The sequence below is a fragment of the Bubalus kerabau genome, chromosome 7 (assembly GCF_029407905.1).
Source record: "Bubalus kerabau isolate K-KA32 ecotype Philippines breed swamp buffalo chromosome 7, PCC_UOA_SB_1v2, whole genome shotgun sequence".
NCBI lineage: Eukaryota > Metazoa > Chordata > Mammalia > Artiodactyla > Bovidae > Bubalus > Bubalus kerabau.
In genome coordinates this window covers 118,132,439-118,153,243 of record NC_073630.1, presented here as the reverse complement: position 1 = coordinate 118,153,243, position 20,805 = coordinate 118,132,439, and the positions used below count along the sequence as shown (strand labels likewise).

General features: G+C 56.4%; 1 protein-coding gene across 1 annotated transcript in view; it reads right to left on the bottom strand.

Moving 5' to 3' along the window:
* The window catches only part of SORCS2 (sortilin related VPS10 domain containing receptor 2), a 329,996-nt gene that overhangs the window by 5,804 nt on the left and 303,387 nt on the right, over nucleotides 1-20,805 (bottom strand). Inside the window, exons 23-30 of the mRNA XM_055587427.1 lie at nucleotides 18,015-18,135; nucleotides 17,044-17,177; nucleotides 16,130-16,258; nucleotides 13,134-13,305; nucleotides 5,258-5,444; nucleotides 3,509-3,642; nucleotides 2,290-2,413; nucleotides 860-972 (exon numbers count right to left, since the gene is read on the bottom strand). Of these exons, the coding sequence (XP_055443402.1) occupies nucleotides 860-972; nucleotides 2,290-2,413; nucleotides 3,509-3,642; nucleotides 5,258-5,444; nucleotides 13,134-13,305; nucleotides 16,130-16,258; nucleotides 17,044-17,177; nucleotides 18,015-18,135 (1,114 nt within the window). The remainder of the gene's footprint in view (nucleotides 1-859; nucleotides 973-2,289; nucleotides 2,414-3,508; nucleotides 3,643-5,257; nucleotides 5,445-13,133; nucleotides 13,306-16,129; nucleotides 16,259-17,043; nucleotides 17,178-18,014; nucleotides 18,136-20,805) is intronic.

The window sequence follows — 20,805 nt, the reverse complement described above, 5'->3', positions numbered from 1 at the left end:
TCGTCCACCTCCTGCATCCCTGCTCTCCTGGGCCCTCAGCCTTTTGTCCCCACCACGCTGTCTGCTTGCCCAGGGCTGCCCCCCTTCAGCTCAGTTCTCCCACCGCCTCTAGATGAGCAGACCCCTCCCTCGCTTGCTGTCCTCCCAGGCATCAGGGCTCCTGACCACGCAGCTCCCTCAACCCACAAAGCTCTGCTTCCGGGAAGTCCCACCCCATGCACATCCATCTGGCAAACTCCTATTCACCCTTCAGTGCCCAAGACAATACTGCCCAAATTCTTAATGGGCCAAAGGGAGGCACGGCCACAGTGAGCGTCAGCCTGGGACAACCCTGGATGACTCTAGGGGGCTGGGCTTTCTCCCACTGGGGGATCAGGGGCCTCGAGTGCCCTGTGCCCACCCTGCCTTTGTCTTCCGTGAGCTCCCTGATGGTAGACACCACAGAGACTTGTCTCTCTGTCTCCTGTATCCAGCAGTGAGTAAATGGAATCACTTTAAAGAGATTCTGGACCATTGGAGGAGGGCAACTGTGTCTCGTGCAAACAGCTGGTGCTCACTAGATGTGCATGGAGCATGCAGCCCTGCCCCTCCCCCACAAGAGGATGCTCCGACCCCATGTCCCCCAGGGCCAGGTGAAAGGATCCTAAGTGGCTTCCAAGCACTGTTGTTGGCGGACCCAAAGGACAGATAATTAGGATGCAGGGCAGCCTGCCCGTCCCGCCTGTCCCCTGCCGTGAGGACTCAGGCCCCCGCCCCCCACTTCCCCTGCCGTGAGGACTCGGGCCCCCGCCCCCCACTTCCCCGGGGTACCCACAACGCGTAAGAAGGGCGGCGGCTCTGCCACGGGCGGGCCGGGTACCTTGGAGAGGAGCCGGGACACCACGAGGCCAACGTCTTCCCTCCACTCGGGGGTGTTGGGGTTGTGAGCGTCCAGGTCCTTGGAAAACTGCAGAGGCACGACCTGAAATTGATCTGGAAAGAGGCGGAGTCGGGAGAGTGTTGCCGCCCTGTTCCCTTCACAGCTGGGGCCACACCCCCTGGCTGGTCCAGGGCTGGCCCTGGGGGTGGATCCTGCCGCCCACCGTGTCCTAGCAGCTGCCCCCGGCAGGGCCCACTGCACTGCGGCCGTTTAATAATAATAATAATAACAACAACAACGGTGATGATGATGAGGCCAGCGGTGCTGACCTGGGAGGGAGAGCCAAGCCTGCTCTGTGACTTCCCCATCAACCCTCGAGGACACACAAGCTTGGCCTTCCGTCTCCCAGGGATCCACGGAGTTTGACCGGGCTGTCCCCCCACCAGAATAAGAGTCCCTGGAGAGCAGAGTCCACCCGCCCCCCGCCCCCACCTTCTCTTTCCTCTCAAATTCCCCAGGGCCCCCAACTCAGACACCTCTTCTAAACCAACAAGCAGCAGGTGGTGAAAGAAAGACCCAGCCCTGGGAGCCTCAGAGTGAACTGTCCTCTCTCCATTTAGCTCCTGAGCCTCGGTTTCCTCATTTGTAAAGTGGGAGGGGGCTCTGCAAGGGTGAGCACTCAAAGGGACAGGTGCCTCGTGAACGTGCAGCATGGGTGGAGGTGAGTGTTTCAAGGCCCCAGGCTCGGGGCGCGGTGCCCACAGGCTCGGGAGTGAGCAATGACCAAGGGCTGCCCCCTGAATACTTAACTGATGGCTGCTGTCCATGCAGATGCTGTTCTTACAGCAAAATGAGCTTTTTATCAGGGTGATAAAGAGGGGAACGTGGCCCTGGGTGGTGGGACGCTTCCATTCTGAGGACTAATTTTCAGTTGCAACTGTCTCCTGGGGGCGAGGCTCAGAGCCTCCCAGCAGGGAATAGATAAATGGGACACAGATTCAGAGCAGGACTCCCAACAAAGTCAATATCCCATGTCCTTTGAGATAGAATCGCGTGACAGTCCTCAGATGTCAGGGTGCTGAGGACAGGTGCCTGCGGGCGGGTGGGGGCGAGGGGAGGGAGAGCTGGTGCCCAGTCCCAGCTCTGTCCCCTGATGCGTGACCTCGCCAAGCCCCTCAGCGGCATCGTCACTTGTGTCGTGTGGGGCCCGTGAGTGCCCCGTGCATAGGAGTCATCAGTGTTTATTTTACAGATGGCGAAACCAAGGCCGGGGAGCCCAGAGGTGTCGGAGACAAGGTGTCACCTCCGTCCAGCCGGGGCCACTCCGGGGTGACCGGCGCCTCGGTGGGTAACCTCCTGCCTGGCCCGACCCTGAGCTCCCAGGAAGGAGAAGCTGCGCTGCTTGCCGCGGTGGGGGAGAGGGCACTCACCCAGCACGCGGACCACCTTGGAGTCCTGCAGCACGGAGGTCCCGCAGGCAGCCTGCACCGTCACCCGCACGTCCCCCGGGTCCCCAAACCGCGTCGTCACAGAGTTCTCCAGGGACAGGCGGGGCTGCAGGCACAAGTGGGGCTCAGGACGGGGCCGGAGAGCTGGCTCCACGGGAGCCTGCTGAGAGCGCCCGGGGGGCGTGGGGAGGTACCCCCAGAGAGACACCTGGACCTGAGAGCTCCCCAGCACAGACACGCATCTCCCAGGGCCTCCTGCCCTCCAGAGGCACCGAGACCCCCTGTGTGGATGGTGTCGAAGGCCCAGCTGCTAGGCTGGGCGTCCCTCACCTTCCTGCCGCAGCCCAAGCTCAGCTGGGCTGTAGTACCTTCATGCTCAGACCCCAGGGCCTGGCTCAGCACCCACCCCATGGGGTGGGGCACCCACGTCGATCGTGGGGTCCGCACTATGACCTCGGGCCTTGCAGATGGGAAGACAGAGGCTCAAGGAGGCACAGTGACTCTCCAAGAGCTCAGCTGGAGGTGGCTGACTTGCCGCTCGAATCCGGAACCCGAGCACCTTCCTCACCCATCCCCGTGTTCCAGAACCACAGTCCTGAGCCCTGAGCCCCGCCCAGGCTGGGCCCTTGGCCGCTGTCTCAGGGGGCTGCAGGGCTGCCATTTGCTGAACGAGCAAAGGATCCCCTTTGGGTCTTGGGGTCCCTCCCCCCAGGCTAAGGGGCAGCCTTGTCCACAAAGGTCCTCAGGACCTCCCACCAGGCATCTGTCTTCGGTTCCCCATGGCTCACAGGACACAACCCACAACCTGGGTGATGCTTCTGAGGTCGGGCTCAGCCCAGGGACCCCCTCCTCCATGAAGCCCTCCCTAATCACCTCCACTCTGAAACTAGAAATGATCTGTCCCCTTCCTCTGACACTTGTCACACCCTAACTCAGGTCACCTACTCTGTTCACACGTCTTCCCCAGGAAAGAGAATGGTCTGGTCTGATCTGATTCACCACGTGTCCACCACACTCAGACACAGCCGGACCCTGAGCAGATAGACGCTCAGGGTGGCGGGAGGGCTGGTGTGCACCCGCCTCACCTTCATGGTGCCGCATGCTCTGTCCTGCCCGGTACAGAGGGTGGGATCTGCCCCACGCTCCACCCCAGATGGGAGCCTGTGGGGAGGAGGGGCCTCCAGGGGCCGGGCCTGCGTACCTGCAGGCTGTGGCCGATCCACCAGTAGAAGACGGTGAGGTTGGGGTTCAGGGGCAGCAGCACGGCCGTAAGGTTCACCTCCTGGTTGACGCCGATGACAGGAACCACTTCCAGGTAGAGGGCCTGCAGGGGGGCTGCAGGGGCCACACAAAGGTTATGGGTCAGAGGGCATCAGGGCACTGGCCATGTCACAGGTTGCTATTGGTCACTGTCACCATCAACCTCATCACCACCACCAACACCTCTACCGCCATCATCCCTACATCCACCATCAGCCCCACTAGAAACACTACCACTTTCATCACCACCATCACCATCCCCACCATCCCCACCATCCCCACCATCATCACCACAATCATCCCCATCATCACCATCAGCACCACCATCACCATCCCCATCATCACCATTAGCACCATCATCACCATCCTCATCATCACCATCAGCACCATCATCACCATTCCCATCATCACCATCAGCACCACCATCACCATCCTCATCATCACCATCAGCACCATCATCACCATCCCCATCATCACCATCAGCACCATCATCACCATCCCCATCATCACCATCAGCACCATCATCACCATCAGCACCATCATCACCATTCCCATCATCACCATCAGCACCACCATCACCATCCTCATCATCACCATCAGCACCATCATCACCATCCCCATCATCACCATCAGCACCATCATCACCATCCCCATCATCACCATCAGCACCATCATCACCATCAGCACCATCATCACCATTCCCATCATCACCATCAGCACCACCATCACCATCCTCATCATCACCATCAGCACCATCATCACCATCCCCATCATCACCATCAGCACCATCATCACCATCCCCATCATCACCATCAGCACCACCATCACCATCCTCATCATCACCATCAGCACCATCATCACCATCCCCATCATCACCATCAGCACCATCATCACCATCCCCATCATCACCATCAGCACCATCATCACCATCCCCATCATCACCATCAGCACCATCATCACCATCCCCATCATCACCATCAGCACCATCATCACCATCAGCACCATCATCACCATTCCCATCATCACCATCAGCACCACCATCACCATCCTCATCATCACCATCAGCACCATCATCACCATCCCCATCATCACCATCAGCACCATCATCACCATCCCCATCATCACCATCAGCACCATCATCACCATCAGCACCATCATCACCATTCCCATCATCACCATCAGCACCACCATCACCATCCTCATCATCACCATCAGCACCATCATCACCATCCCCATCATCACCATCAGCACCATCATCACCATCCCCATCATCACCATCAGCACCATCATCACCATCCTCATCATCACCATCAGCACCATCATCACCATCCCCATCATCACCATCAGCACCATCATCACCATTCCCATCATCACCATCAGCACCATCATCACCATCCCCATCATCACCATCAGCAGCAGCAGCAGCCCCATCACCACCATTGTTAGCATCACATCATCATCTCTATCATGACCACTATCACCACCACCACCATCATCTCTATCATGACCATCATCACCACCACCATCCCCACCACCATCGTCACCACCAACCGCGCTGTTGCACAAGCCACCGTGGGTGTGGCCTCCAGCCCCGCCTGGCGGCCTCCCTGCCCCTGGGCCCCCCGTGCTTCCCCAAGGACAGCTTTCTCACAGGGAGCCGCCCTGGGCCTGGCGGGGGCGATGGGCTCACCGGTGACCTGGACAAACAGCACTGCCTCGTCGTGCCCCGCCACGTTCTCTGCCCTGACGGACACGCGGTAGACGCCGGGGCTCTCGTAGCGGTGCCGGATGGGCTCCTCGGTCAGCGTGAGGTTCACGTACATGGCCTTGAAGCCGTCCCCCAGGTCCACCTGGTACTTGGTGGTCAGGACATCACCCTGTAAGACACACCAGAGGGCTGCTTAGGACCTGGCCGCAGAGCTGGGAGCCAGTGATGGGCCATTCACTGGCTTGTTCATTCATTCCCCCACTCCTTTTTTTCCTGAAAGCGAGCTCCCCGGGGACCCCAGGGAACCAGGTCTGTTCTATCCTTGCCCCCCACCCAGCCTGGAGGACAGGGCTCAGACCAAAAGAAGAGGATGGAAATGGTAGCCAGGGCCAGGTCTGCATTTCAGAAAGATGACCCAACCGCTGAGGCAGAGAGGCGTCAGCTCAGATGAGGTCAGGGAGGCCTGAGCCAGGGACCTCGGAGGCAGGGAGAGGCCCCCCACCTGCTGCACAGTTTAAGGAACAGGGAGATGTGCGTGCATAAAACTCTTAGTCTCCTAGGAAATTACAAAACAAAACAAAATGTTATCCTCCCCTCTGATGCTGTGATTCCTGCATTTTCTTTTATCTTCTCACTCTACGTGGTGCCAGGAGTGATGCTCGGGGGCACGCGCTCTATGCAGGGAGGGGGTCCCACATCTGTCACCCCTCCCCGGCATCTCCTCACCCACACGAGCCGTCTAATCACCCATCTAATCCCCACCACGAACATCGCCCTTCCAATAACCGTGCTTTCCTCATAGAGTCTTGGGAAAGGAAATTGAGGAAGCAAACAGGAACTTTTTCAACTTCGTGGCAAGAATGAGTTCTTCAGTTACTTCAGGTCCTCTCTCCCCATCACCTCCCTATCATATCTTCCTGCCACCCCTCTGCCCGCTGGGGGAACACCCAGGAAACCGTGTCCTAGGGGTCAGGAATGAAACATGACCATCATTAACTGTTTAGCGATGCTCTTGGTTTACACCTGCCAAACCCTAGAACTTGACAGAGAACCTTTATGTAAACTACGTTCATTCACCTTTCTTCACAAATACGGTGGAAAAAGTTGGATCACCCCTCCCCCATCCACACGCACTTGGAACCTCAGAACGTGACCGTATTTGGAAATAGGGTCTTTGCGGATGTAATTAGTTAACTCGAGGTCACATGGAATTAGAACAGGATCTAAGTTCAATGGCTGGGTCTTTATCAGAAAGAGGAGCGGCTCTGAGACACAGAAAGGAAGCCAGGGGACAACAGAGGCTGGAGGGGGTTCAGGCCTCGCCCAGGGCTGCCCGGAGCCCCCAGGAGCTGAGAGGTGAGGGAGGAGCCCCTTCCAGAGGGAGCACCGGAGCCCCCAGGAGCTGAGAGGTGAGGGAGGACACCCTTCCAGAGGGAGCACTGGAGCCCCCAGGAGCTGAGAGGCGAGGGAGGACCCCCTTCCAGAGGGAGCACAGCCCTGCTGACACTTTGAGTTTGGACTTCCAGCCTCCAGAGCTCTTGAGATGAGAAATCTCTGATATTTCAAGCCGCCCAGTCTGTGGCCACTGTCGTGATGGCCTCGGGGACCTCACACAAGTTTGTTCTATGACCCCCATTTTATAGGGTGAAGGACTGAGGCTCTGTAAGTCCAGAACCTGCAGGCTGGCTTGCGGTCAGGGCTCTCTCTGTTTTCAGGCAGCCTCGCAGATGGGGGTGGTCTCAAGGTCAACTTGCTCCAGGAGGGAGGGGTCTGCATGCAGCTTCCTGGGGGAAGAAGGGGCCTCTGGCTGAGTCTGGACGTGTGGCTTTGATGGGCAGGAGCCACACCACCTGGGGATGCTGCCTGTGAGCAGCTAAGAGGGTGTGTTTTAACTTCTGAAACACTTCCCTTGGTTAAAACACTTTATCACAGGGACTTCCTTGGCGGTCCAGTGGTTAAGACTCAGCACTTCCACCACTGGGGCCACAGGTTCGATCCCTGGTTGGGGAACTAAGATCCCATGTGCCATGTGGTATGGGTAAAAAATAAATAAATAAAAATAACCCTACCTTGTCAGCCTGAGCATCTCAACGAGAGAGTAGCCCCTGCTTGCCTCAACTAAGAGCCCTCACAGCAACAAAGACCCAGCACAGCCAAAATAAATAAGTAAAATTATATTAAAAATAATAATAATAATAAAAACCTTGTCATAATCAGGAAGGTAATAGTGGCAGTGTAAGAAAAAACAAAAAGGCAGAGAAGTAGCTAGAAAGGAAAAATGGTGATGTCAGCACAACACCCATCACCCACAGCGTAGTGTTTCCATGCAGACCTGTGTGTGTGTGTGTGTGTGTATTCCTGAGTGCTTCAAAAACACTCAGAAGTCTCATGCTGAGCCAACTGCCAATTCACATGTAATTGTCAAGGATATAACACAGAGAGACCCATGTTTGCAGTCTCCATGCGAACATCTTGCAGAACACGTATCATGGCTTGGAATCCACAGTGACTCAGCCATGATTCAGTCACCCCTGGGGTCCCTAGGGCTGCCCGCTCACACCCAGACGTGCCTCTCCGTCACATCCCCGACTCCGTGGGGTTAGAACCTCTAACCTGTTCTCCATTTCTACAATTTCGTTATTTGGGGAATATCCTCTGAGTAGAATCGCTGGGATTAGCTTTCTCATTCAGTATAATTCTCTGCAGATTTGCCCAAGCTGTGGTGTAGAGCCTGTTCCTTCTTACTTCAGAGCACTGCCCTTGGGATGGATGTACCAGCTCACCTCACATTTATCCACTCGTTCGTCGAGGACATCTGGCTGTCTCCCGTTTCTGGCTCTTATGAAGAAAGCTGCTGTGAACCTTGGTGTATACAGGTTTTCCTGTGAACCTCTTTGTTTCCCTGGGATAAAGGCCCATGAGTCTGGGATAAAGGCCCATGAGACTGCTGAGTCTCATGGATGTTGCATGCTTAGTTTTTAAGGAAATGACCAACTTTCCCAGAGCGGCTGTACCACTTCACGTCCATGTCAGCCATGCAGGAGGGACCCAGTTTCTCTGCATCCTCACCAGTGTTTGGTGGGACCACCATCCTTCATGTTAGTCATTCCTGTAGGCGCACAGGGACCCTCTTTACGCTGCATTGCCCTGATGGTTAAGGATGCTGAGCATGGTTCCCTGTGCTTCTTTGCCGTTCTCTTCGGGAACACGTTTCTCCATGTCTTCTGCTCATCTTCTGGTTGCTTGTCCTCTTACGGTTGGGTTCTGAGTCATCTTTATATATTCCAGGTACTAGTCCTTGTTGGATACGGTTTGTAATTATTTTCTCTGTGGTCGTCTTTTCACCTTCTCAGGCTCTGTCACAGATGAAACGTGTCGTATTCTGATGAAGTCCAGTTTATCACACTTCATTCGTGGATGGTGCTTATGGTGTCAATGCTAAGAACTCTGTCTAGCCCTAGAGCACAGGTTATTTCCCCTGCCTTTTTTCTACAAGCTTCACAGGTTTCCATTTAAGGCTGTGATCAACTTTGAGTCAACTCTGCATCAGGCATGAGGTTCGTTTTCACCGGCTCCTCGTTTGTTGACGCCCGTCCTTCCTTCGCTGAAATGCTTTTGCACCTGGGCCAGAATCAGCCGGACCCATCTATGTGGGTCTGTTTCTGGGTTCCCCATCAGATCTTATGTTTGGTTCTAAGATCTTCACAGAACTTGGATTCCTAAATCCAGGGCTGTTTCCACACCTGGACTGGGTGAGTATGTCTATGGCTGTGTACGAATGCGAGTGCGTGGTCACGTGTGAACATGTGTAAGTGTCCGTGTGTGTGTGTGTGTGAGAACAGGAGTGTTCACCAGTGCGTGTACCCACTCCAACCTTGCGCCCACTCCTTCCCAAGGCTTCGACGCGGGAGCCAGTGGCCTGTTCCGGACAGTGGAGGGCAAAGGACTCTCTTCCAAGAGCATCTTTCTGCTGTTCCCTCACCTCCGCCCCTGCAGGCGAGGGTCCCAGCCTGCTGGGACAGTGGGCTGCCACGCGTGTCCTGTCCTGGGTCTGGATGGAGCATCCCAGCAGTGACTAGCTGCTGGGAGTCTGGGCTCTAGAGGGCAGCAGGTGGCCATGTTTCCTGCAAGTCAGTCCTGGAGCTCTGGGTGGCAGGTGGGTCCCCTCTGAGAGTCCCCTCGAGGGTCTGCACAGGGGGCTGCACCCTCCTCTGCAGTGAACAGAGCCTCCCCCCCGCCCCCGCACACACACACACACACACACACACACACACCGCCCCAGGGTTGCCCAAGGCTGAAGCGTGACTCTCAGGGCCAGGCTCAATCATCGCAGGGCCAGCAGGTTGATGCACCCTCGGGTCAGGTCTGGGGGCTGCAAACCAGGAGGTGTCCACACGGAGCCCCCTGGCCTGGACCCAACGCCAGCTCTGTGCAGCCTCAGGTGGGTGGCTGCGCCTGTCTGAGCCTCGGCCTCCCCAGCCATAAAGCCGGCTGGTGGGAGCACAGCCCGTGGGCAGGCGAGGATGGAGGGGAACGCGCCCACGCAGGCACCCACGCATTCAGTTCTTCACACGGGACCAGAGCCCCCGCTTTCCAGCATCAGAGACTGCATCGGGTTCCCCGGTCCCACCTGGGCAGGCATGGACGGACATCTTCTGCACGGAGCCCCCTCAGTTCGCTCAGTACGTTTGTTAACTGAAGCCCGCAGTACTCGAGAGCTGTGAGCCGGGGGCTGGGGTCCCGGGTGGGAAGAGGGGGCTCTGCACCCCTTTGTGCTTTCCTGTCTGCTTGTGAGTGTTTTTAGTTTCTATATTTGGATTTTCTACAATGAGCATTTGTTACATCTATAATCAGAAAAATAAGCACATGCATATTAGTTTAAATAGACTCAGTTCAGCTCAGTTCAGTCACTCAATCGTGTCCGACTCTTTGCGACCCCATGAATCGCAGCACGCCAGGCCTCCCTGTCCATCACCAACTCCCGGAGTTCACCCAGACTCACGTCCATCAAGTCAGTGATGCCATCCAGCCATCTCATCCTCTGTCGTCCCCTTCTCCTCCTGCCCCCAATCCCTCCCAGCATCAGAGTCTTTTCCAATGAGTCAACTCTTCGCATGAGGTGGGCAAAGTACTGGAGTTTCAGCTTTAGCATCATTCCTTCCAAAGAAATTCCAGGGCTGATCTCCTTCAGAATGGACTGGTTGGATCTCCTTGCAGTCCAAGGGACTCTCAAGAGTCTTCTCCAACACCACAGTTCAAAAGCATCAATTCTTCGGTGCTCAGCCTTCTTCATAGTCCAACTCTCACATCCATACATGACCACAGGAAAAACCATAGCCCTGACTAGACGGACCTTTGTTGGCAAAGTAATGTCTCTGCTTTGGGAATAAATTAACAGTGGTCACCTTGAGAGAATAAGATTTTGGGTGACATTTATATCCTTGTGTTTTTAATGTGTTTCCCCAGTGTTCTACAATGAGTATATATGTTCTTAAAATCAGGAAAAAAAGTAACACTTATACTAAAAAAAGAAAGAAATACTAGGAGACAGGGAGGAAATTTATATGTTTATGTGTGTGTGTGTGTGTTAGTTGCTAAGTCATGTCCAACTCTTTGCAATCCATGGACTGTAGCCCACTAGGCTCCTCTGTCCATGGGATTCTCCAGGCAAGAATACTGGTGTGGGTTGTCATTCCTTTCTCCAGGGGATCTTCCCATCCCAGGGATCGAACTCAGGTCTGCCATACTGCAAGCAGATTCTTTACCACCTGAGCCACCTGGGAAGCCCCGCATAATATATGTGTGTGTGTATACATATACACATATATGAAATATTTCTATATCCGTCCATATATATTTGTATCTATGTCATCCATTACCTATCAATGATTTTTTTCATTAATCTATATCTATTTATCATTTATATCTATCTATCTATCTATGCATCACTATGAACAAAGCTAGTGGAGGTGATGGAATTCCAGCTGAGCTATTTCACATCCTGAAAGATGATGCTGTGAAAGTGCTGCACTCAATATGCCAGCAAATTTGGAAACCTCAGCAGTGGCTACGGCACTGCTGAAAAGGATCAGTTTTCATCCCAATCCCAAAGAAAGGCAACGCCAAAGAACGCCCAAACTACCGCACAATTGCACTCATCTCGCACGCTAGCAAAGTAATGCTCAAAATTCTCCAAGCCAGGCTTCAATAGTACGTTAATGGAGAACTTCCAGGTGTTCAAGCTGGATTTAGAAAAGGCAGGGGAACCAGAGATTAAATTGCCAACATCCATTGGATCATATAAAAAGCAAGAGAATTCCAGGAAAACATCTACTTCTGCTTCATTGACTATGCTAAAGCCTTGACTGTGTGGATCACAACAAACTATGGAAAATTCTTAAAGAGATGGGAATACCAGACCACCTGACCTGCCTCCTGAGAAATCTGTAAGAGGGACAAGAAGCAACCGATAGAACTGGACATGGAACAACAGACTGGTTCCAATTTGGAAAGGAGTACATCAAGGCTGTATATTGTTACCCTGCTTATTTAACTCATGCAGAGTATGTCATGCAAAATGCTGGGCTGGAGGAAGCACAAGCTGGAATCAAGATTGCTGGGAGAAATCTCAATAAACTCAGATATGCAGATGACACCACCCTTATGGCAGAAAGTGAAGAGGAACTAAAGAGCCTCTTAATGAAAGTGAAAGAGGAGAGTGAAAAAGCTGACTTAAAACTCAACATTCAACAAATGAAGATCATGGCATCCGGTCCCATCACTTCATGGCAAATAGATGGGGGAAACAATGGAAACAGAGACAGACTTTATATTTGGGGGCTCCAAAATCACTGCAGATGATGACTGCAGTCATGAAATTAAAAGATGCTTGCTTCTTGGAAGGGAAGCCATGATCAACCTAGACAGCATATTAAAAAGCAGAGATATTACTTTGCCAACAAAGGTTTGTCTAGACAAAGCTATGGTTTTTTCCAATAGTCGTGTATGGATGTGAGAGTTGGACCATAAAGAAAGCTGAAGAATTGATGCTTTTCAACTGTGGTGTTGGGGAGGACTCTTGAGAGTCCCTTGGATTGCAAGAAGATCCAACCAGTCCACCCTAAAGGAAATTAGTCCTGAATATTCATTGGAAGGACTGATGCTGACGCTGAAGCTCCAATACTTTGGCCACCTGATGCAAAGAACGGACTCATTGGAAAAGAGCCTGATGCTAGGAAAGATTGAAGGTAGGAGGAGAAAGGGATGACAGAGGATGAGATGGTTGGATGGCATCACCAACTCCATGGACATGGGTTTGGGTAGACTCCAGGAGTTGGTGATGGACACGGAAGCCTGGCATGCTGCAGTCCATGTGGTCACAAAGAGTTGGACATGACTAAGCAATTGAACTGAACTGATTTATCTGCCTATCACCTATTACAGAATTTGTGTTGGCTATGAGATTATAAAGTAATAATTTTTTTTTAAACTGCCTGTTTTTCTTAAGATTCCAAATTCACTATCAGTATAATGAGAGGTTTAAAACATTCTATTGCTGCTCACGGGAATGAATGAATCTGACATCACCATGCTGTCAACACCCAGGCAGACATGTTTGAAGCCCCTCTCCCTGGACCTGAGCTGGCAGCTCGCTGCTCCATTGCCCCTGCCCTCCACTCTCTCCCGAGTTTTCCATTTCATTGCTTCAGTGCTGGTCTGGACCTGGGCAGGGGTCTCCAGCGCACTGTTACCGCCCGCAGTCTGGAAACGCTGGTCCAGATGACTCCGCACTCCAGGACTCCGAGGGGGAGAGGACGCCGCCCACCGCCCCGTCTGCCCGGCCGAAGCGGCCCCTCACCTGCTCCTGCCGCACCACGAACAGGACGTCCTCCCCGGGCCGCACGGCCACCGCCTCGCCGCGGATGCTGATCTGCAGGCCCCGCGGAGGCAGGAGCGGGCACTGCAGCCGCACGGGGCTCTGCCGCGGGTCCACGCCGCCCTCGCACACGTTGGACACCAGCTTCCGGTACCTGCGGCCAGAAGGCGGGTCAGCGTCCGCCCGGACGGGCCGGGCCGGGGCGGGGCGGGGCCTGGTGCCCGGCTGACAGCTTCAGTAGCCGCGCGGGGGCTTTGGCGTGTCACCCCCGCGCTTCAACCCCCTCCCTCTTCCTGACTCCGTCTGTTTGCGCTTTCTGCCCCATTTTGGAGCTGGGGAAACTGAGGCTCAGAGAAGGGAATGAACTCTAATGGCAGGACCGCGGCCCTCACTGGTCCGAGCGTGTTCTCACGATGCTGAGAGTGGTTGTTGCTGGGGGACGACTAGAGGAGCCGGAATGGATACTGCAACTTTGCTGGGAAACGTGGTCCTGGGAAGACAGAGTGCCCCGGAGGGGCTGGGACTTCCCGATGACGCGCCACGTGGCCGTGGGCAAGCACAGTCCCACAGGAGGCCTCCTCCTCTTACACGGATGGACTGGGGCCAGACGACACCCGATTCACCAGCTCATTTATGCAACGCGAATTGACTGAGCATCTGCTACACGCCCGGTGCGAGGGCCGAGGTCATCCCTCGCAGCCCCTGCCCTTTGCGGAGAGGACTGTCCAGTGGGAAGGCAGCCCTCACCAAACCACCCCCCACATCAAAGCAACATTACGACCGTGACAGTATGGGGAAGGGGCTGCACCCGGGGCTGTGCTCCCCAAGAACGGGGCTTTCAGCTGGAGCAGAAGGTGGGCAGGAGAGTGAAGAGTGTCCTGGGCAGTGGAAACGGTGTGTGCCAAGGCCCTGTGGTTGGGGGGGTGCAGGTGTGAGATGAGGGTGGGGAGGGGCTGGCGGGGAGAGCCTCACGCGCTCTAGTAAACTTTTAGGGCCTCCCTAGTAGCTCAGTGGTAAAGAATCCACCTGCCAATGCAGGAGACGTGGGTTCAGTCCCTGGATCAGGAAGATCCCCTGGAGGAAGAAATGGCAACCCACTCCAGTACTCTTGCCTGGAGAGTCCCAGGGACAGAGGAGCCTGGCGGGCTGCAGTCTGTGCTGTTGCACAACGTCAGACATGACTCAGCGACTAAGCGATAACAACAAACTCTTAGGAGGCATTAGGAAAACCCTGCTAGGGAGGCACGGATTGTTATCATGCAAAGATGCGTGTGGTTAGTTGGGAAGAAAATACCCTCCCTAAGAGCCACCCTCCCACAGCCCCTTGGCATCCAGAGTGTGCAGATGGTGTGAAATGAAAGCCTTTGCCCTTGGTATGGGTCCTGACTCTGACATTTCAGACAAGAGTCCCTGCTTGCCAAGCCCTGGAGCAGCTGCCGTGGCTCCCTGATGGAGGGAGGGACGGACGATAGATGGATGATGGGTGAATTGTTGGAGGGACGGGAGGATGAACGGATGGCGGGCGAGTGAGTGGAAGAATAAAGAGATAGATGGATAGATGGATGGATGGGTGGATGGATGGGTGGATGGATGAATGCAGGATGGATGGGGAATACACAGATAGATGATTGGATGATTGGATGATGATGGATGGATGGGTGGGTGGATGATGGATGGATGAGGAATACACAGATAGATGACTGGATGATTGGATAGATAGATGGATGATGGATGTATGGGTGGATGGATAGATGATGGATGGATGATGGATGGATGGATGCTGGATGGATGCTGGATGGATGGATGGGGAATACACAGATGACTGGATAATTGGATGGATAGATGGATGATGGATGGATGGGTGGACAGATGGGTGGATGGATGAATGAATGAAGGATGGATGGGGAATACACGGGTGATTGGATGATTGGATGGATAGAGGGATGATGGATGGATGGAGAATACACAGATAGATGATTGGATGGATGGATGGATGGATAGGTGGATGATGGACAGATGGGTGGATGGATGAATGGATGATGGATGGATGAGGAACACATGGGTAGATGATTGGATGACTGGCTGGACGGATGATGGGATTTATGCTGCTGAGGTCCAAGCCTGCAGTCTCTGGCCCTACTTCTTGCTTCTTCAGGCTCTGTCCTGCCCCATCCCCAGAGGCAGCAACCAGGCTTGTCTAATAAGTCCATAGGCAGTTCACTCCCTCTCAGAACTTCCCCTCAGGGACACAGAGACCTTTACGATGAAGCTTGCTTAGGACCTGTGGAGTGGCGGGCTCCCAGCTGTTACACATAGAACGCTGTTATAGTTTGATCCCTGAGACGCAGCACGCTCAGCCTCTGCAGAGGGAAGGAGGTCCCACCTGCGGAGCACTTCCCTCCCCCTCACGCACAGCGTGTGTTCATCACACCACACACCGAGGGACACACCATGTGTCAGAAAGCTTAGTCCAGTCCAGGGGACAGCTGGGTGAGCGTGACAATAACTGGGGACGTTCTATTCCCACAGAGTAAGCTCGGGTCCCAGGGTGAGTCAGGGAAGGCTTCCTGAAGGAGGCACCATTCAAGCTGAGACCTAAAGGGAGTGTGACTATCTCTGGCCCAGCTCAGGCCTGGCTTGCTCAGGGTTGGCAGATGGGGAGGGGCTTTGGCACTGCAGGGGCTCAGGGGGCCAGGGAGGCAGTTTCCTTCTCTGGGTACAGCGGGTATGAGCGCCAAGGCTGGGGACCTCCTTGCTTTCTGTTTGGAGCCGGCTCAGGGTGTCTCTTCTCCCTGATGCTGACCCATCTGGGCTCCGAATGGAGAGCCCTGGCCGGGGGCAGAGTCTGGGTGACTTGCAGGAGCCCCAGCGCAAAGGGCGGTCAGCCCTGATTTCTCTCTCCCTGACTCCACGCGAGGAGCCGTGGGCACCAGGTGGGAAAGGCAGGGGTTACCATGGTTCTGCCCCGTGCGACTCACCCGAGACTGCTGGTGTAGGTCTGGCCCAGGACACAGTCGTCAGGGGGCGACAGGGGGTTAAACCAGAAGTTGGCAAAGCACTTGTTGGCATCGGACTCCGAGGAGGGGGCGCGCTCAAATCCATAGTCACTGGGAGGAGGAAGACACGGCGGTCAGGAGACGGGCAGTGGCGGGGGTGCGAGCCAGCCCAGGGTAGGTGCCCCACAGCAAGGACACACAGAGGCAGATCCACAGGCCCTGTCCCAGAGGGGAGAAGGACTGAAAGCTGATGGTTACGTTCCGGGTGAGAAGGGATGCAAAGGGGATTCTGGGAAATTACAGCGGAGCACTGAACCCAGCCTGGGCATCCTGGAGGGCTGCCTGGAGGAGGTAGCTGACTCTCAATGGAAGATCAAGAGAGAACCAGGGGAGGAGGGGGAAGGGCACTGCAGGTGGGGTCCAGCCCCTTCAGCGCCAGAGCCGGGAGACGCAGGTGGGAATGGCAGGACAAGGAAGGGCGAGGATGGCTGGGGAGGGAGCCAGCTTCCAGAACTCGGACATTCTCATGTGGGTGGTGGGCAAGCACAGGAGTCCTTGAGCGGGGCGGCGGGGCGGGGGGTGGTCAGGGGGTTTCCAGGCAGGTCTCTGGATGGTGGAGGGGGTTGCTGGCTGCCCTGGCTCCCCATGCTGCCCTCCGTCTTCCTCTGTGTTCCTGCCCTCCTGGGAGCAGGCCGCCCCTGCCGGCTTGGAAAGGACACCCACGGATTCTTGAATGTGGGCCGGACCGGGTGGCTGGGTGATCGGGCCCAGAATAAGGGGGCCGTGCTGGAGCGCGGCTCTCAGGTTGCCCGCAGGGCGGCGGCCACGGGGTCACTCAAGCAGCACCCCCCCACCCCCCACCCACCCCCAGGGCTGGGGCAGAGTGGGACCCTCACCAGAGGAAGTCCGAGGCCCGGCACGGGCACACGCGGGCCGTGAGCGCTGCCGTGAAGCTGCGGCCCGTGACGCACCAGGACGCGGGCTTCCTCCTGCGGAAGCTCCTCTGCTGGCCCATGACGCAGCGGTCACCCTGCGGGGGGACGCGGGGTGAGGGGCCGCCCCGCTGTGGCTCCCACTGCTGGTCTGGCCCGTTCCTTATTCCCCCGGCCCAGGTGGGCATCGGGGCAGGAAATCGGGGCCCAGGGGCAGGGCTGTGTGTGTGCCTGACGCTGACCCGGGGCAGCCCAGCCCCTGTCCAACCCCCCAGCACTCACTGAGTGCTGTGTACCTGGCCCTGCTGGGCTCTGAGGGGGCCTCAGGCCCCGGAAGAGAGGCCCCGTGCAATCCTCAGGCCCGAGGGTTTCAGGTGGGCCCTGTGAGGCTGGGACGAGCCACAGCCTCCAGGCCTCAGGGGCCACACAGCAGGTGTTCAGCCAACAATCTGAGCAGGACACACCGGTGTGAACAGGCACTACGCAGATACAGCTGTGGGCACCCCCCAACCCCAGCGATTCTGGGCCCCTCCACTCTGAAATCCTGAGCACCCAACCCGAACTGCAGCGGAAGACCATTTCTGGTCCTCACGTATTCCCCTCCGTGTGAATATTCCTCATTTTGCTGTAGGAAGTTTTGTGTGTCTGAGATTACGGCGTGGGGGCTGTCCCAGATCATTGGTGTTACCCAGTGTGTGATACCTGAGCCCTGCTACCTTCCCTCCATCCTGCAAATCCGGGACCCCGAGCACAGCTGGCTTCGGGCTGGGTCGGGCCCGTGCCCCTGTGCCCCTGGGTGTACCCGCAGACCCTGGCTCAGGCCGCCCAGAAGGGCCAGCACGCCCAACTGGAGGACCCACATCCGGGGGAGGCCGGCAGCCTGGCAGGACGGGGTTTGCGGGCAGAGGGGGTGCCCTGCGCGGGGCCGGGCCCACCTGCAGGTTGGTGAGGTCCCAGGAGCTGTAGTCATCCTCGCCGCACTGCCTGGAGAACCAGGGCCGGAAGTCCACCTTGACCAGCTCCCAGTCCGAGCGGAAGCTGATGTGGCCGAAGACGCTGGGGAGGGAAGGAGGGGGCGGGAAACCGCCTTGGTCCAGCCAGCCCCCCAGGCGCCCCCCAGTCCCCTGCGGCTTCCACCCACACTTTCCCAGTGGGTCCAGCGGTCTCTCCCCTGCCCCCGCCGGGCAGCCCCAGGATGGACCCTGCACTGGGCTGGGCAGGCTGCAGGCCTATGGGCATCAGCATCAAGCGTTCCCACCGCCATCGCCCGTTATCTACGTCTTGTGGATGGCGCTGCTGTGGGCCATCCCAGGTGCCCCCCACGGACGAGGACGCGGGCACAGTGGGGTCAGGAGCCCGGCCCTCCCTCAGTGGCCAGGCTGGTCCTGGCAGAACTGTTTCTCAGGATGACTCGTGGTCGGGTGTCTGCGTTCTGTGCTGTCTGGCTTCTCCCCGCCCGCGTCCCTGCCTCTGTCGGCCTGTCCATACCAGGGGGCTCATGCGGCAGAAACCCAGCTCCCTCTGCATAGCTGGGCCACAGAATTTCCCCCCAAGCAGACCGGACAATCCATGGAGAGGTAGGGAGTCATCCCCCGGCTCAGAGCGGGCTGGGAGCAGTGTGTTTGCATGCTGCTTGGTCTAAATCCTCACCACAGCCCACTTTACAGAAAGGAAAACTGAGGCACAGAGAGGCTGCATAGCTTGCTTAAGGTCACACAGCATGTTTGTGCCACTTCTTGGCCCACAGCTGTCATGAGTGCCTATCATGCGATGCCCAGATCCCTCGCTCTCCGAGAAGGCTGCTGCTTAAGGGGTTTCCTCCCAGCACCTCACACTTGGGCTCCAGAAGCCCAGCCTGCACTTCTCTGGTCCTTCTCCAGTTCACCCTATAGGACCCCGGCCATATTACCAGAGGTTGAGTGCCTGGATGGAGGAGCTGATGTACTCACTCCGGCCTTGGTCCCCATTCCAGGCTCACGGGTAGGAGCTGGATACTTGGGGAAGTCAGTTGTGGTCTAAAGGGCACAAACCCCAATCTAGGAGGGTCGTTGAGAAGGGTCCTGGAGTGTTTTCTGGGGGACATGATGGCTGGCTCTGCATATCTGAGGCTGATACCGGAAGAGGAGTTCTGGCTCCAAAGGACACCTCGGAGCCAGACAAGCCTGGGTTGACACCTGTTTACTTGTCTGTGACCTTTGGCATGTCCATTCCTCTCTGTACCTCAGTTTCCTTGGCTTTAAGATGGGGACAATGACACTGGGCTTTTGGGACCCATGGTGGATTGGCGATGGTTTGTGTAGGACGCTTGGTTGTAGAAGGTTCATAGACACACATGCACACCCACACTCACTCTTACACACACACCCCCGACACACATGCTCGGAGGTCCTCACACGCACACACATTACCTCCTTGCCCCAACCGTCCCCAGAAGCAGATACTGTGATCTTTACTTCACAGACGAGACCCCGAGCCTCTACAGGGGCCTCTTCTGGTCCTTGCAGCCTCCCTCTGCCTTGGCCTGGCTCCCCGCTCTGTGGTCCACCTCCCCGTCCGGGGCTCTGAGAGGCCTGATCGCTCTCCACCTTCCTGCCTTCCTTCCTGCCTGCCCACGGGCAGCCCTGGTATCTGGAGACACCCTGCGGTCCTCCTTCCAGCCTGAGCCTCTCACCCAATCGTGTTCAGCTGCCATAATCTATCCTGCTTTTCTGCTACCCGAGGCGTGAGCTCCCCCGTCACCCCAGCCTGGGCCTCTCCTGCTGCTGGTGGACGTGGCCCAGCATGGACCAAATGGCCCGCTTCTCCTCCACTTGGTCCAGCAGCTCTCAGAGGGGCTCCCGACAGAGAGGTCGTGGGCGGCCCAAATGGGGGTGATGACGGTGGTCATGAAGGTGTCCCGCTGGTCCGCTGTCCTGACTCCCATCCTGGCGGGGACAGTCCCCTCCCTGGGAGTCTCACTACATGGGGACTGTCTGCCACGGCAACCCCATCTCCCAAGCAGAGCCAGCTGGGTTGTTACTTAAATGGGGCATGAGGGTCTTAGCTCATTGAAGGGATGTCCTTAAGGGACATCTTCACTCCAGTACTCCAGCCTGGAGAACTCCATGGACTGAACAGTCCATGGGGTCGCAAAGAGTCGGACAGGAATGAGCGACTTTCACTCACTCACCCACTCCAGGCCCTCCACAGCCTGAGCCTGTCTCCCGCTCTTCTGGAAGCCGTGTTATGATGGAGGTGACCGCAGCGGTGACTGCCGGTGTGTCCTCTGCCCCTGCCAGACACCCGCCCCCCCATCCACTCCTCCTCACCACCCCAGGGGGCGTGCTGTTAGTATTCCCACCTTACTGACAAGGAGACTGAGGCCAGGGACCCCTCAGGATGGCACGGCCGTGGCCCACCTCCTGGGGAGCGGGATCAGTCTCCCAGCTGGTGGCTTTGGGGCTCTGATGCCTGGCCCGGGAAACACGCACTGGCTGGAGTGTGACCACCGCGAACTCCTGCGCGGGCTGCCCAAGCCCCACCTGGGAAGTCTCTGAAAAGAGGCTGGTTCACTTGATCTAACTAATCCCCTCCGTGTCTCTGAAGTCCTGCCTTTTATGAAGCCTAAACGTTCAGCTCATACTTTGAGAAATAGCTGGCATCTGGCTAACTCTGAGTTTTAGGAAGTTAGTGCCTTTAATGTGTGTGTGAAAGTGAAAGTGTTAATCACTCAGTCGTGTCCGAGAG